This window comes from Palaemon carinicauda, chromosome 22, assembly GCF_036898095.1.
Source record: "Palaemon carinicauda isolate YSFRI2023 chromosome 22, ASM3689809v2, whole genome shotgun sequence".
Classification (NCBI taxonomy): Eukaryota; Metazoa; Arthropoda; class Malacostraca; order Decapoda; family Palaemonidae; genus Palaemon; species Palaemon carinicauda.
This window is the reverse complement of record NC_090746.1, coordinates 28,500,564-28,518,201: the sequence shown is the minus strand read 5'-3', so window position 1 is coordinate 28,518,201 and position 17,638 is coordinate 28,500,564. Positions and strand designations below refer to the sequence as shown.

Sequence of the window (17,638 nt, the reverse complement as noted above, 5' to 3'; positions counted from 1 at the left end):
CCCTAATCTCGACTTTGATTACTGGAAACATTTCAGAGGCCTATCAAAATAATCTTTATTAAAGTATTATTTCATGTTGCTTTTGTCTTGCAAAGCAGCATTTCCTTATTTCATCATTCATTATGTATTATAAAGTGCTGTCTTATCACGATTTTATTTATTAGTTTTAATGTTATTCTAACATGACTGGAAAAAACTTAAACTGTCTTTAAGGACTAATTTGGTTCTTGCTTTATATTTCAGATAAGTTTGTAGAGGAAATATAAGTTTTAGCTTGGAAGCAAAAGTGCAATTAATTGAGTCAACTACATTAAGAAAGCGTGTACTATGATCATAATAACCCTAATCCAAATAACTAAATCTAAAAACTACATACACTATATATATATATAAATAAATAAATATATATATATATATATATATATATATATATATGTGTGTGTGTGTGTGTGTGTGTGTGTATGTATATGTATGTATATATGTATATATATACATATATATACATATATATATATATATATATATATATATATATATATATATATATATTTAGATATATATATATATATATATATATATGTATATATATATCTATATCTATATATATATATATATATATATATATATATATATATATATATATATATATATATAATAAATTGGCTAGGGCACCTACCACCCGTTGAAATACTACCACTAGAGATCTATGGGGCGCTTTGGCTGGCCAGACAGTAATACACTGGATCCTTTCTCTAGTTACGGTTCACTTTACCTTTGCCTACACATACACCGAATGGTCTGGCCTATTCTTTACATATTCCCATCTGTCCTCGTACACCTGACAACAGTCATATTACCAAACAATTCTTTTTTTACTCAAGGGTTACTGCACTGTAATTGTTCAGTGGCTACTTTCCTCTTTGTAAGGGTAGAAGAGACTCTTTAGCTATGGTAAGCAGCTCTTCTAGGAGAAGGACACTCCAAATTCAATCCATTGTTCTCTTGTCTTGGGTAGTGCCATAGCCTCTGTACCATGGTCTTTCACTGTCTTGGGTTAGAGTTCTCTTGCTTGAGGGAACACTCGGGAACACTATTATAACTTATTTCTTTTCCTCCTGTTTCGTTAAAGGTTTTATGGCTGATGTAGGAGATATCTATTTTAATGTTACCGTTCTTAGAATATTTTATTTTTCCTTGTTTCCTTTCCTCACTGGGCTATTTTCCTTGTTGGAGCCCCTGGCCTTATAGCATTCTGCTTTTCCAACTAGGGTTGTAGCTTAGCAATTAATAATAATAATAATAATAATAATAATAATAATAATAATAATAATAATAATAATAATAATATATAAATGAATTTATTCATATGTAAGTATATATATATATATATACATAATATATATATATATATATATATATATATATATATATATATATATATATATATATATATATATATATGTGTGTGTGTGTGTGTGTGTGTGTGTGTGTGTTTGAGTGCGCATTCCCACGCCTTGCAATATTAAACTATCAAAAAGCAAAAAGATAAGAACCATTTAATATCTAGGTGACTAGGCCTCTGAGTAATAATCACATATACAGTAAGTGTCGGCGAGAATATTGAAACGCATAACGCAGTGCTAAAATGCTAAGTTACCTACATACATTAACCCAAGCATCCACTAGCAAGAACCCAAGTTCCGATCTTGGTTGAGGAAGAGTAGATGGAAACACCCGAATAAAACCAGATTGGGCCACTGTTGTCTTGATTAAGATAGTTAGTCAACTGTGGTGTTTACAATCAGAGGAAAATGCAAATGGGCTAGATAGCTAAATCCTGGCTATTCTTCTTGGCCCGAGTGGTTGATGATTCCCATTCACAACTGGATGGACTGGTGGGTGGTACGAAATGAACGATCCACAGCCAAGCGCTCGTGAACTACTCATCCACAAGGCCTCTGATTGTACATTTCAAAGGTGGGCTGTAGATTACCAAATTCTTGTAGATGAAACATGTGCATATTCATGTATGTGCTCATAAAATTGAGCAGCTGTGAACATGGAATTGCTTCATCATCATCATTGCTATGGTAGGTAGCATCGCCCATAAGAGCACATGGGAACGATGTAGCACTCACTAATTCAGTAAACCCTTAAGGAAGACAAACAGACAGAGAGAATATCATAAATCGTAGGGGAGTCGGCCGAAACGCGGATACGGTGACAATAAAACTGCCAAGTCCTTGTCCTTTTTATATCGAATTAACGAGAGAACAGCGGTGTAAAGCGAATTTAATTATCAGTTCGGTTCCGGCGCAGTATGTGTCCGACAATATTGAAATGCAATTAGAAATGCTATATAAATTCCATGGGACAAATACACCTAAGGACCGATATTATCACGGTTGAGAGAGAGAGAGAGAGAGAGAGAGAGAGAGAGAGAGAGAGAGAGAGAGACAGCACGTTGTCATATTAAGAGTACAAGAACCTGAAATTAGGTATAATATGATTAATCATACTTGATATCCCAGTACAATTTTATACCACTTGGCCAAGTGGTATGTCACTGTTTATGCAAGTTTCCTGGACCAGGGTTCGATTCCTCGCCGGTCAGAAGCTATTGTATTTGTGTGATTTCGCCTGGGACTCTGATCCCGAGATCGTTAAGAGAATCCAGACATTAATGTATTAAAACTATATGGCTTATTTGAAAATGAATCACACATCTAAATGTGAAAAATTTATCATACACACACACACACACACATATATATATATATATATATATATATATATATATATATATATATATATATATATATATATATATATGGGTGTATACGCATTATATATATGTATATATATGTTTATATATATACATATATATACATATATATGTATGTATGTATGTATATATATATACATATATATGTATGTATGTATATATATATATATATATATATATATATATATATATATATATATATATATATATATATATATATATATATATGGGTGTATACGTATTATATATATGTAGTTGTGTGCATATATGAATGTATATGTGTTTTTGCATAAATGTATATACAGTAAATGTATAGATGAACAGACAGATGTATGAATAGATAAGTAAATTGATAGATAGATAATCTGCCTAGAAATAAAAGTCATTCCTATGAAGTTCTTCGTCATGATTTACTATTGGAAGTGCTCAAGATTTTACAATCGTCTTGTGATTTCTCTATATGGTTTACAACTGTTTCTTGTGATGTTATTGTGTCTGGATAATCAGTAGCAGTCAGAGAAGATAAGCTTTATTTTTCGTCCCACGCCCGCTATTGGTGTCTATGAAGCGCAAAAACATGTTTAAAGATTCATGGGGAAAGGGCGGCAACGTGCTAATGAGGCTGTTGTTTGAAGCAAATATATTTTTTTTTCAATAGTTTTTTCCAGGAGCTCGTTCATTCATTTATCTAATAGTGAGGGTAATGTGGTATTGGAAATTTTTTTTTTTCGCTGACAAATTCATTTGATAATTTTAAGTCAGATCAAATGCTTCTTTTTAATTCTAAAAATATCTTTCTTTGATATTTTCACGATGTTATTATCTTCCATTCGAAATACAGTGAAGCATATTTCCATCAAAGCTTAAGAATTCCACCAATTCTTCCTTCCTATATCTTTGTTGCCTTAGACTTCTTCATTCTTCTTTTGCAGTTCTTCCTTGTTCCTCTTTTCATAAGCCTGGGCAGCCGGCATAAACAGATATAAGAGGAAAGGGATTATTGCTAAGGCTGCAAGGCAGAGCAAACTGTAGGTGTAGCTTCCACTGACATCCCGTATGAGTCCTGTAAGAACAAACAAATGAGATTATCATTTTCCATTAAAATTTCTATGGAAAACTGAGGATAATATTGATTGATTATGACTCATTTTACGTCACGGCACCCCCGATCCTTAGGGTGATTTGGAAAGTAATTGCTGACCGCAATATCTTGTTCTACTTAGTAATGCAAAAACTGTCAAGGCTACTTTATTTCTTAAGTTTACCTTTAATCATTTTGCGTTTTAATGAGTTTTAAGCCTAATAAACTTACAAAAATAAATGTTGTCATAATAGTTCAGGTCCATCCTGAAAATCTTAATAATCTAATAAGCATACCAAATTAGATTATATGGTCCAGATATTCGTGAGAAAAAAGTCAGGGGAAGTAAGAGTCAGCTATCCTCGGTCGTAATAAAGATATCCCGTATCCCTTACGTTTTTAACACGGCCCTCTTACTAGAAGCAATTTCATTTTGGAAGTTTTGTGCAATAAGTTAAGTACTGAATACAATGAAATAACTTCTTCATGATTTGAGAAATTCTTAAAGCAATAAAAAAAATGCTGCAATAAACTTACCCAGCAATGGACCAGAGACGATGAAGAAAATACTGGAAGTAAAGCAGTTGAAACTTAATTCATTGATGTGTTGCTCGCGTCCAACGTATTCAATCATTAGAAGGTTGATGAGTCCCATGCAAATTCCGACACCGCCACCCCAGAAGCCTATGGCGATAAATTTGCTTGTCGAGTCAGTCACGAGGCAGAAAACTGGCAAAAGAAAAAAACAAAATCAAGAAGTATTGCGCATCTACACGCTATTTCATGACATCTTTTCATGCGGCCTCATCTTTCAAGCAAGTCTTTTTACTAAGAACATATCATACTGTAGTGGCAAAGGTACCAATAAGGTTGGAAGTGTGTCTTTCTCCTCTCAAGTAAAAAAACTAAAACTAAATCAAACGAATCTTAATTTTCTTTATAGATGTTCTGTTAAAAAGTGCAGTTTTATAATGATAGAAAGAGATTCAAAATGAAAATTATATGTTTTTTTAGATATAAACATAAAAATCACACCAATCAACTAAGTTAATAACAGAGGCAAACACCCACTTACTCACTTGAGCTTATGAAAGCCTTTCATCAACTTCTTTCAATTTCCCATCAATTATTCATATATTTCTCATTCAATAAATTCACTCTCAAACATCAAATGTGTCAATTTCCTCTTTACAAAGTGATGTGAAATACTGCTCTTCTTATTCGCAACTTGTATGTCAATACTGATTACTGGGAGACTGACGTCCACTTTCCCATTTCAATTCTTTTTGTTTTTTACCCAGAAAACGAAACAACGATAAAGATGTCCACAATATGCGATTTGAAATATGTTTCGATACATCTCATAAATGTTACAGTCATCTACTACATGTGAAAATCATATTGTCACTTAGTGAGAAACGTTTGTGAAAATTTCATACATAGCAATATATATATGTATATATATATATATATATATATATATATATATATATATATATATATGTGTGTGTGTGTGTGTGTGTGTGTATACATGCATACACACACACACACACACACACACACACATATATATATATATATATATATATATATATATATATATGTACATACATACATATAAATATGTATGTATATATATATATATATATATATATATATATATATATATATATATATATATATATATATATATATACAGTATATACTATGCGTGTGTGTGTGAGGCTGACAAAGCTGTGAATTGGTGTAAGAATTGATTATATGATTTTTAATGAAATCTCTATGAAAAGAGATGCATCTGTTATAACAACAGAACATGAAGAAAGACAACGTTGGATGGAACACTTTAGTGAGGATATAAATAGGAGATATGAAGGGAATAATTTGATTGATATACCTAAAGCTGATGAAGACCTTGATGTGCCCATAAAAGAATTCAGTGTATTTGAAGTCAAAGTTATCATAAAAAAAAAAACTCAGGAGATGGAAAGCCCCTGGTTACGATGGAATAACTGCTGAGATAATACTGGCTAAAAGTGAAGTTACCCTCAGAATACTTAATAGATTATTTTGTAGAATGTGGCGTGATGAGGCAAAACTTGATAACTGGGAGCTAGGAGTATTGGTGAAAATGGCAAAAAAAAAAAAAAAGATCTGCCTGATTGCAATAAGTACAGAGGCCTCACATTTACGTCAGTTGTCATGAAAATATGTAGTTTGCTTATTCTAAAGAGAATAGAAAGAAAGATTGATGAAAAACTGAGAGATGAACAAGCAGGATTTAGAAAAGGTAGAAGTTGTTCAGACCAAATTCTTATTTTAAGACATGTACGGCAATGCATAAAAATATAGAAATTCACTTTTGATGGCATTTGCGGACTATGGAAAAAGCCTTTGATAGTGTGTACCGGCCAATTTTGTGGAGAGTTCTGTGTTATTATGGAGTTCCTCTCCAATATGTAAATTTGATTAACTGTGTCCACGAACATAGCAAGTGCAAAGTTAATGTTAGTGGAATCCTATCAAATTTATTTCCAGTGAACAGCGGAGTACTCCAAGGGAATGTGTTGTCATCTATGTTGTTTATCCTCCTCGTGCATTTTGTAATGCATAGAACAGTTGAGAATGGTAGAAAGGGATTGAACTGGATTGGCAATAGGAAATTAGCTGGCCTAGAGTATACTGATGATCGGAACACTAAAGATCTGCAATGCTTGCCTACCAGAATGCATGAAATATCATATGAGCTTGGGCTCAAGACAAAAAGAAGAAAGACCGAGATGAGAACGGAATATGCAATGGAAGATGAAATATCATTAGAAGGAGAAAAGACTAATAAGGTAGAATCATTTAAATAGTCAGGAAATATGATCTCTGATCTCTCTTTAAACTTTGATTTTAATGAAAGATTGAATAAAAAAAACATATCAGACATAACGCTAGGTTAATCAAAATTTGAAAATCTAATCATTTGAAATTGCATATAAAAATCAATCAATATATCAGTTTAGTGAGATCGGTGTTCCTGTATGGACATGAGTCATGGTATGACAATGAAATCATCTCGAACAGATTTTGTAGATTTGAGAAAAAAAAAAGCTAAGAAGAATATTAGGAGTTAAATGGAAGGGCAGAATTGAAAATGAAACTATAAGAGAGATTAATCAAGTGCTAGATGTCCAGATGTGGATGAGATCATGGTGAAGGGTAGAGGGAGATGGTTTGGCCATGCTCTTCGCACTCCCCAAGAGAGATTAGTTCACAAAACTTTCAACTGGTCTTCACAAGGTACTAGAAGAGTTGGAAGACCCAGGCCTACATGGCTGAGGATTGTGAAGCGTGAAGTAGATGATGAATGGAGAAGTATTGATTTAAAAGCTCAAGATAGAGACGACTGGCGAAATCTAACTGAGGCCCTTTTCTCCATAGATATATATATATATATATATATATATATATATATATATATATATATATATATATATATATATATCCCAATTTTACTTAACCTGGCCATTGTCTAATTTTTTTTTTAATCTCTCATTGAACTCCAATTCTAAAGATCCTGTATTAGAGCTCATAGTTCTGTGACGGGCCAAGAGAAGGTTGTGACTCAAAGACAGGATGAAAGCAACTGAGTGAGTTTATTATAGAACACTCTCCTTTATATACAAAAGCTCAAGGCAATAAGAAATTTCATGTTCAAAATTGACACCGTTACCGGTGAGAAAATCAGACATGTTTATTCAGGTTCTTTTTAGTACGAGGGAAGAGCAAAGATACAAGCATAATATATACACAAAATGAACTATGTACGATCGTGTGACACATGGCTCCCCGCCTAAAAATGACATACTGTTCATGTTAAATAGGGCGCCCTGATCTAGAGAGGTGTACTGTAGGCAGGTTTTAGACGATCAATGGAGACCCAGTCTTCTTTGCCATGAATGTTTAGTAGGAATGCTTTCGGACTGCATTGGATCACAAGGAAAGGGCCCGTGTAAAGGGGCGTTAGCGGTGGCTTGCTAGTGTCGTTGCGCAGGAAGACGTGCGTTGCTGAGTGCAAGTCTGTCGGTATGTGATGTTTCGCTGGGGGCTTGTAAATCTGGCGGCATGGAGATCGTCGGAGGAGGTTGTAGAAGGAAAAAATTCGGCAGGGACGACCAACGGGTTGCCATACACCATTTCAGCTGCCGAGACGTCGAGGGAGTCTTTAGAAGTGGTCCTTAGTCCCAGGAGGACCCAGGGAAACTGAGTAAACCAGTTAGAATCCTTGCAGCGGGACATCAAAGCTGCTTTGAGGGTGCGATGAAAACGTTCAACCATTCCATTGGCAGCAGGGTTGTAGGCCGTTGTCTGATGTAGGGTGATGCCCAGGAGATTCGCTAATGATGTCCACAATTGAGAGGTGAAAGTGGTACCCCTGTCAGAATTAGTATGCTCAGAGATACCAAATCTTGCAATCCATCCTGAGAGTAAGGCAGATGTACATGAGGCGGACGTTGCAGTTTCCATGGGAATAGCTTCAGGCCAACGAGTGGAGCGGTCGTTGACGGTAAACAGGTAACGATGTCCTTGTGATGTGGGTAGGGGCCTACAACGCCGACGTAGATGTGTGCGAAACGACGCTGAGGTTAAGGAAAGGTGCCCACTTCTGAATCCATGTGTCGATGTACTTTGGAAGTTTGGCAAGAAGTACAGGTGCAGACCCAATCCTTAGCATCCTTAGAAATGCCGTGCCAAATGAACTTTGTCTTCAACAGCTGTGCAGTAGAATGGCACGAGGGATGTGAAAGGCCGTGAATGAAATCAAACACCTGCCGGCGCATGGGAGCAGAAATCTATGGTTGCGGTCTACCAGTATTTACGTCACAGAGGAGGGTGGTGTTGGAGTCTTGGAGGGGGAAGTCTTCCCAACGGAGGGACGTGCAGGATGTCTTACATGCTTGATACTCTGGATCCTGTCATTGGGCTTCAGCCAGGGCATTGTAATCCAATCCCAGTTGAATGGCAGCCAACGTGTATCTTGACAGGGCATCGGCAACGGGATTCATTTTCCCAGGGAGGTATTGAAGGGTGCAATTGTATTCAGCCACGGTGGAGAGATGTCGGCGTTGACGGGCGGACCAGGCGTCAGACTGTCGAGTAAAGGCGTGCACCAGAGGCATGTGATCTGTGCGAATGACGAAGGGCGTACCTTCTAAGAAAGGGCAAAAGTGACAGACAGCCAAGTGCACCGCCAGCAATTCGAGATCGAACGTAGAATAACCCAATTCTGCCTTGGACAGTTTTCTGCTGAAGAAGGTCAATGGGCGGGGCGAGCCGTTGACCACCTGCTCGAGTACTGCACCAATAGCGACGTCGCTGGCAATGGTGGAGAGAATTAGAGGGGCATGTGGGATAGGAAAAGTGAGAGCCGCAGCGGTTGATAGGGCATTCTTTGCATTGCAGAGGGCCGCTTCTTGAAGGGGACCCCACTTCAGGTCCTTTGGCTTGCCCTTGAGGGAGGCGTAGAGGGGAGCATGAGTGGCGGCAATGGCTGGCAGTAAATGGTGATAATAGTTGATCATGCCCAAGAATTCCTGGAGAGCTTTGACGGTCGAGGGCGTGGGGAAGTCCTGAACGGCTGCTACCTTCTCATGGGATGGACTCCTTCAGAAGTGATGCGGTGCCCTAAGAATGACAATTCGTTGGCGCCAAAGGTCCACTTATCGTACCGGACTACAAGGCCATTTTGTTGCAGGCAGTCGAGCACGATGCGCAGGTGACGAAGGTGTTCCTCTTTTGAGGAGGAGAACACAAGTATGTCGTCCACATAACATACACAGAAGGGGAGGTCCCCTAAGATGCCATCCATGAGACGTTGAAACGTGGCCCCGCCATTACGAAGGCCAAAACAGGAGTAATTGAAGGTGTATGTACCGAAGGGAGTGGTGATGGCAGTCTTTGGGATGTCTTCTGGGTTCATAGGCACCTGATAATACCCCTTCAGGTGGTCAAGCGTAGAGAAAACCTTCGCTTTGTGCAGATAGGAGGTCACGTCGGCGATGTTTGGGAGGGGGTAGTGATCCGGTTCTGTTTGCATGTTCCGGTGCCTGTAATCCCCACACGGACAGAGGGAGCCGTCTTTCTTCAGAACGATGTGTAAGGGTGACGACCATGGGCTGGAGGCCTTTTGGTAAAGGCCCATTTCCTCCATTTTGGCGAACGTCTGTTTGGCGGCTGCCAATCGTTCCGGTGCCAGACGTCTGAATTTTGCGAAGACTGGGGGTCCCGTCGTCTTGATATCGTGATAAATACCGTGCTTGGCAGGGGCCGTGGGCGTTTGGCGAAGTTCTGTACGGAAAACTTCCGGGTACAACGTGAAGAGGTGTGTGTAAGCATCCGTGGGTGCGCTGATGTGGAGAGCGAGGTTGGAGGGGGTGGGTTGAAGAGGTGTCGACAAGTACGAGTCTGCGTTGACCAATCGTCGGTGGGCGACATCGACCAAAAGGTGGAAATGAGAGAGGAAATCTGCACCGAGGATTGGCAATGTGACGTCAGCAACGAGAAACTTCCAATTAAGTTTACCATTTCCGAACGATAATATGAGGTTCTCGTAACCGTAGGTGGGTATCGCAGATCCGTTGGCAGCTACCAAGCGGACGTCGGCAGACGTAGACAGACTACATCGAGTCCTGAAGAGTTCCCTTGGCAAAAGAGAACGACAAGCCCCCGTGTCTACCAAAAATCGCACACCCGTTCCTGCATCATGTAAAAAGGAAAGATTAGAAACACGGGAGGCCACTGCCACAAGCGATGGCCTACTTACACGTTTTTTGGCCACTGATAATATATGGCACATTTTACGGCATTCACGTCAGCTTCAGTTGACGTTGAATAGGCGTCCTCTTCGTCAGGGGTGGAGGCGTTGATGGAGGTCTTGAAGTGGCTGTCCATAAGGGCATCGGCTTTGGTCATCAAGTCCTTTATGGGTAAACTATCGACATCGTGTTCGGGGAAACAGCGTACCCAAAGGGCATGAAGTAGGTTCACCTCACGAGGAGAGCCATCTGCGGCAGGTTGCAGGCGAGCGATACTGGTCCTTTCCCTGAGGGCGAGCGAAGCCCTTTGGTCCCCCAACGGTTGTTGAGAGAGCTATAAAAGCTTTGCTATATGGGCGGCTGGCGACGGCGAGTACTGCTTCAGAAGGTATGTTTTGAGGGTGTCATACGCTATTGGGGTGTCTCCTTTTTCACAAAGCCAGTCGGATATTTCCGGAAAGCTGTCCTCGGGTATCGCCGCGAGAACATATTCTGCTTTCATGGTTGAGTGAGTCACGCCCTTGACTTCTGCGTGCTGAAACCAAGCAAACGCCTCTCCGCTGGCGAATGATGAAAGCTTCAATGGGGCAACCGTAGCGCCAACTTCCATAGAGTCAGCCATAGTACCAACGAAGGAGGGGCGAGGGGGGGGTGGAAGGCGGGAGGAGCGAGTCGACTTCCGGGGTCACCAATGTGACGGGCCGAGAGAAGGTTGTGATTCAAAGACAGGATGAAAGCAACTGAGTGAGTTTATTATAGAACACTCTCCTTTATATACAAACGCTCAAGGTAACAAGAAATTTCATGTTCAAAATCGACACCGTTACCGGTGAGAAAAACAGACATGTTTATTCAGGTTCTTTTTAGTGCGAGGGAAGAGCGAAGATACAAGCATAATATATACAAAAAATGAACTATGTACGATCGTGTGACACACAGCTGGTACAGTTCCTGAATATTTAAATGATTCCATCTCATTATTCCTTTCTCCTTCCAATGATATTTCATCTTCCATTTTATATTCCGTTCTCATTATCTCTGACTTTTTTCTATCTATTTTAAGCTCAACCTAATGTGATATTTCATGTATTCTGGTAAGCAAGCTTTGCAAGTCCTGTGGCATTTTGCTAATAAAGACAGCATCATCAGCATACTCTAGGTCCGCTAATTTTCTGTTACCAATCCAGTCCAATCCTTCAACGCCATCCCCAACTGCTTTATGCATTACAAAATCCATGATGATAAAAACATAGGTGATAGCACATTCCCTTGGAGTACTCCACTGTTCACTGAAAATTCATTTTTATAGGACTCCATTAACATTAAGTTTCTATGCTCATGAACAGACTTAATAAAATTTACATTCAAAAGGAAATTGGAACTCCATAATAACGCAGGACTCTCCCAGTTTTAAACCGGTACCTACATTATATTTGCAATGATCAAGAAAATGCAGCATGGCTAGCTATTTCACCCTTAAAACTTGCAGTGAAACTGGAAGGCTGTGTCCTTCTTATGCTATTAATGAAAACTCACACCACACACACACACACACACACACACACACACACACACACATATATATATATATATATATATACAGTATATGTATGTATGTGTGTGAGCACTCATTAATAGCATAAGACGGACACAGCCTTCCAGTTTCACTGCAAGTTTTTAAGGGTGAGATTGCTAGCCATGCTCCTTTTTTCTTGACCTAAGCAAATGTATTGTAGGTACCGGTTTAAAACTGGGTTTACTGTTAAGTAATGGCACACATGCATAAAAATGTTGGTAAAATCAACCGTTACAGAATGTTACTTACCAACAGCCAAAATACCAATGGTTAATGCCCCGGCCATGTAGCAGTACCTCTTATTAAACCAAGAGTAATCTGACAAAGTCGAAACGACAAGTCTGGTGACGAGATTAGCCAGACCCGAGAGAGAGAGGCAGTATGCGGCGTCTGCAACTGAAAATCCTTCCTCTTGCATAAAGAAGGGCAAAAGTACCAAAAAGTTGAGGTACGACATGAGGGTAATAGAGCCCCCAATTGCTACAATGGAAGCGACTGGAGATTTGATGAGGGTCAAGGTTTTCAGGACGTTTTTCAAGATCCTGAGAAGAACTATGTAACTTCGATCGGTCTTAGTTGCCCTTGGGACTTCTGTTGGCTTTTTCTTGTGCCATTCAGGTGGATGGAATACAATGGTACCGACAAAGGCGTTAAGGAAAAATGCACTAAGGATTATGACACTTCCCCGGAAAGCGTATTGATCTTGTAAACGCGTAATTAGTAACGGTCCAACAATCTGCCCTAAGGAAACTCCGGATGACATTATGGCATTTGCGATACCAACGCGTCTCTTGAAATAATACGAGGGAATTCCATATGACAGAGGGCCAAGCAGTCCGTTGCCCATACCTAGGAGTGGAAGATAAATTCATTATCATAGAAAGTACATTATAACTACGGAAAAAAACATATTTCAATGGAAATACTAATATAGTGAATAAGCGCAAATATAATGAAAATGAAACACCTATGAAGTGAATTTTCATAACAAAAAACATAATTACCCACTACGAAGGAATAGAAGAACATGATAAACCAAGGCGAATCGGCGAATGCTGTGGCAATTGTGCCAATAAAAATCAGGATAGTGCCAAGAAAACCAGTCATTCTTAAGCCAAATTCTTCTATAAAGGCCTTCAAGAACAACCCTGACAACATCATAGTGAACACCATCAAGTTGTATATCCAGCTTGACACCAAAGCTGAAGTCTCGAGTCCCAGAAGAAATTCTGAATAAAGGATTCCGTACGCCGGCAGTATGGTGTTCACCATTGTCTGTTGACAAGAACGCAAAGATTTTGGTAAACTATTTTGAATTAGTTGGTTTCAGATTTACCTTGCCTAATACAAAGCACAGGCTCTTTTTGTTTAGTAGTCCATAAAACTAACGTTCTAATCAAATGTGTATTTAGAATCAAAAGTAAGATAAGCAGTCTGAAGACTACTGACTTAAATATAATGATAAAGGTACACCATAATGTCCTATTATTCAGAGATGATTGATACTAATCTGGAAATTTTAATAAATGCTTACTTTCATTTTAGACTATCTTAAGATTCGCCATCATATTCATATTTTCCTTCTCACAAATTGAAGTAACTGGGGAAAAAATAAGATTAAGATCATATTTCTATGAAGTAAAATCCATGAGATAATATTCAAATACACAAAGAGAGAAATATCTCAATCATAAAAACAGAGCGAGTTCAAAAGACAGCAAGTGTTGAACAAATATTTTGCTCAAGACTAAAATCTTCAAGAATACGACGCATAATTAAATATCTTCATGAATGTTGCCAATATTAAGTGTACTCCAACATAACAGGTGTACAGTGTGTTTTCATGGCAACTAATCCTTATCCAACTAACCTTGCCTCTAATATCGATAACAGGCTCCTATTGTATGCGATTCCACGTCTGACTTTTTTCACGCTGTCATTATTTCTGTAGTTAACTGACTCTGGCCCTTGCGAAATCATTTTCAACGAAAATCGAAAGATAAAATACCTCTAAGCTTCGAATATTTAATCAGAAATATCCAAGATTAGTAGTTATAAAAATTTTCGAAATTCATTAATAAAAAAAAGTTAGGAATAAGCAAGGATCCTAATTCATTTTTTTTTCTTTTCTTTTTTTGACAAACATGAAGGGATATACGAAATGATAGTTTATCCTAGTCGTTAATCTTGTAGCCAAATTTAGCTTAAGCAGATTAGAGTAGAACCATTCAACATTGCTAGGAAATAAAGAAAATTTAAAATTGTAGAAATAGAAGTACAATAGATAAGAAGAGCACGGAACAGGACGTGCATTTCAACGGCAGTTAAAAACTAAAAGGGTCAAACAAGAATCAGTAATGAAACAGTAAATCAAACAAATCAAAGTAAGGAGGACAAGCAAAGAAGCGCTCTGTTGTAATCATACATTTTCATAACAAAATTCATTAGATAAAATGCTTCACAAGGCTTTATATTTATTTTTCATTTTGAAAGTATAATTCCGAAAAAAATCGTGACTTAACCTCTTATGATACATTACGGAGAAAATAAAAACCACAGATTGAGTCATGTGTATTGTTACTTATCAATTAAACAAGCTTGTTCTTTAAATAGACTATTTTCTGAACAAGCTGCAGAAGCAGTTTTGTATACAAAAATATTCACTTTATTCGTGTTCCGTATCAAAATTGCGGTGAAGAAGGACAATAAGAAAATTAGAATATGTCAATGTCATGAAGTGCCTTTTTTTCGATAAAGTCTTATTTGGTCAGTGCATATAGCATTAGGTTGCTATCATCTGACACAGCCTTTAGCTTTTAGAGATTTTGTTATGACAGGCTCCTGCAAATTCCTTATGTCCCTGAAAACTTGAATGGGACCATATGATGCAACCAATGCCCCTCCCCCTCCACCCTAGTTGCTGAAGCTTGTGTTATGACTGTTCCATGCAAGTTCTTGCGTTCTATAAAGATCGGTTGCATTCATATGGTGCAATTCCACTAGTTACTGAAAGATGTTTGTCTTTCTCAAGCATATTTTTTTCAGTCTCTGAGGGTCAGATTGTGTACGTATGATGCAACGCCCTCAGTAGCTGAAATATTTGTTGTCATTGCTGTGTTCATCTCATACAAGTTCCTTTGGTCCAATTATGTTGTGCAGCCATTGTTGTGTCAGTCGAATGTCACTCCACTGACATTTGTTTTCGGCATTATAGCCTTGATTAATCTTCACTCATCATAAATTTCTTTCACTAAAAAAAAAAAAAAAAAAAAAAACGACGCATTTAACACATTTCAAGCATCCTTGTACTTCTCTCGGAGTTAACTTAAAATATACGGATAATTTTAACTCGGTATATCTTGAGATTTAGTCCATCTTACAACCCTTGTTGTAAAACCCATGCTTTTGATTTCCTGCAGCGGGAAACTAGCTGCGTATGTTACCTCTTTTGTTTTGTTTCCATAGTATGTATTCTATCATAGTTTATCATTACCCCTTTGTCACAATATATTATCTATCGCATTTTCAACAATGATATATTATTTTGCATCATTCTAAATCGAGTCTTAATTTGCTGCAATTGGAAAGCCCCTGATGATTTTCCCAATGCTATTTGAAAAATAAAGATTACTATCAGGTGCAGTATTCAAAGCATGTTCCGGATAGGATCCATACAGAAAACCTATTCAAATGGAATTCTAAAAAAAAAAAAAAAAAAAAAAAAAAAAAAAAAAAAAAAAAAAAAAAAAAAAATTGATCACCTAAGTTTTAAAATCGAGCCAAGAGTACATTTATTCACGTAAATTGAATCACAAATGAAACTTGTTTCCAAGAATTCTATTTTTTTCTGTTTGTAGATATCACAAAGCAGTACCAGCTGAACTCGGTTGAGTCCCTTGTTAGGCTGGAGGAACGTAGGGAGTACAGGTCCCCTTTTTGTTTTTGTTTCATTTGTTGATGTCGACTACCCCCCAAAATTGGGGGAAGTGCCTTGGTATATGTATGTATGTATGTATGTACAAAGCTCCGTTTATTGTCCATCTGGTAAGCTTCAAACAAATCTCGAAGATATATTCCACTAAATTATAAAAGTTTGACAACATAAGCCAAGAATTTTAGGTGATCAATTTAAAATTCCATGAAACCATGAGAGCATTCAGGAAAAATAATGCTATCCTCGTTAGAGAATGAAGAAATTGCATTTGCATATGCTATACACAAACATCAATAACAGTCTGAATCCCTGGAAAAATTTATCTTAGAAGCCAAAAGACATTTAACAGACTTGCCTGAGAAATAAACGCCCCGATAGCAACAATCCAGCCCCATCCACCGTCAGGAGGGTCATCTAAACCTTCGTCCGAGTTTTCTTTCTCATTTCTCTCGACAGCCTTCCCTGTACTACCACCACTTCCGTTAACTGCATCTTTTCCCGCCTCTACTGGTGCTTCTGTCGTCTCATTGTTGTCCGTGCATGTGTGTATCACTGGTTCCCAGTTTTCTTTTGTTTCGTGATTTCGTGCTACAGACGTATCGTCATTTTCGTAAGCTTTGTTTCGATAACTGAAAGCAACCACTGATTCGTCTGTGTCAGGCATGACTTATGATTCTAATTTTACCCTAAATGACGGTAGTTCTCAGGTTTTTATCTTTTTTCTTTCCTCTTTAGGTTGCCAACTACCCACACTATTCAAAAAAAAATTCTCTCAAAAAATTCAACAAGTGAAAAAAAAACTGGAATAATGAAAACTAAGGAAAGAAGTGTGTAATTAATGTATATTTTCACTAAGCGCCCACAATAGTTAACACATTGCTTGAAATAATTAACGTTAATAAACAAAACTGAAAGACCCCAATTAATCTATGATATTATTCACTGTATGTAGGGTATTGCAATGGCTAACTTATTTACACTTCGAGATAAGGGTTTCTTACAAGCTTGAAGTGATACCGTCCATAAAACCAAGTGAAATGACAGTCTCGTCATCGCCATACTGTCCTGCAAGGATAATGGAGGCGATTTGTTAACTCATAGTCATGCTTACATTCATCTCTTCATCTGAATTTATTCTGTGCAGAACATTGTCTGGAATTTATACCATAAACTATCACGTATACAATGTCATTCGTGTTCTTCCTTTAAGAAATTCATTTGATTTTTTGTACCTATTATGATTTCATCATAAATCAAATTTCACTTTCAGTTATAGGTTGTTACTGATATAGAAAAATAGTATTCCATGGCATAGATAATGGAGAAAATAAAATAGCAAATGAATTACAAGAGACAGATAAACAAATAACTAAAGACAGCAAGCAAGAAATTAGAAAAAGTTAAGCGATTTTGCGTGACACTTTAAAGTAGCATAATGATCTCTCAACTTGCAAGCAAT

At 37.6% G+C, this 17,638-nt stretch overlaps 1 protein-coding gene across 2 annotated transcripts; it reads right to left on the bottom strand.

Moving 5' to 3' along the window:
- Nucleotides 1–3,191: 3,191 nt before the first annotated feature.
- On the bottom strand, nt 3,192–17,197 carry LOC137616056 (monocarboxylate transporter 13-like). Of its 2 annotated transcripts, none has more exons than XM_068345734.1 (5): nt 16,535–16,702; nt 13,254–13,520; nt 12,495–13,094; nt 4,404–4,595; nt 3,192–3,848 (listed from the first exon to the last, which is right to left on the bottom strand). In XM_068345734.1, exons 1-5 carry the CDS (start codon nt 16,572–16,574, stop codon nt 3,691–3,693), a joined length of 1,257 nt encoding a protein of 418 aa, XP_068201835.1. In that variant the 5' UTR covers nt 16,575–16,702; the 3' UTR covers nt 3,192–3,690. The 2 variants fall into 2 exon arrangements, with proteins under 2 accessions (XP_068201835.1, XP_068201834.1); XM_068345733.1 differs by having other exon boundaries at nt 3,196–3,848; nt 13,250–13,520; nt 16,535–17,197.
- Nucleotides 17,198–17,638: the final 441 nt, after the last annotated feature.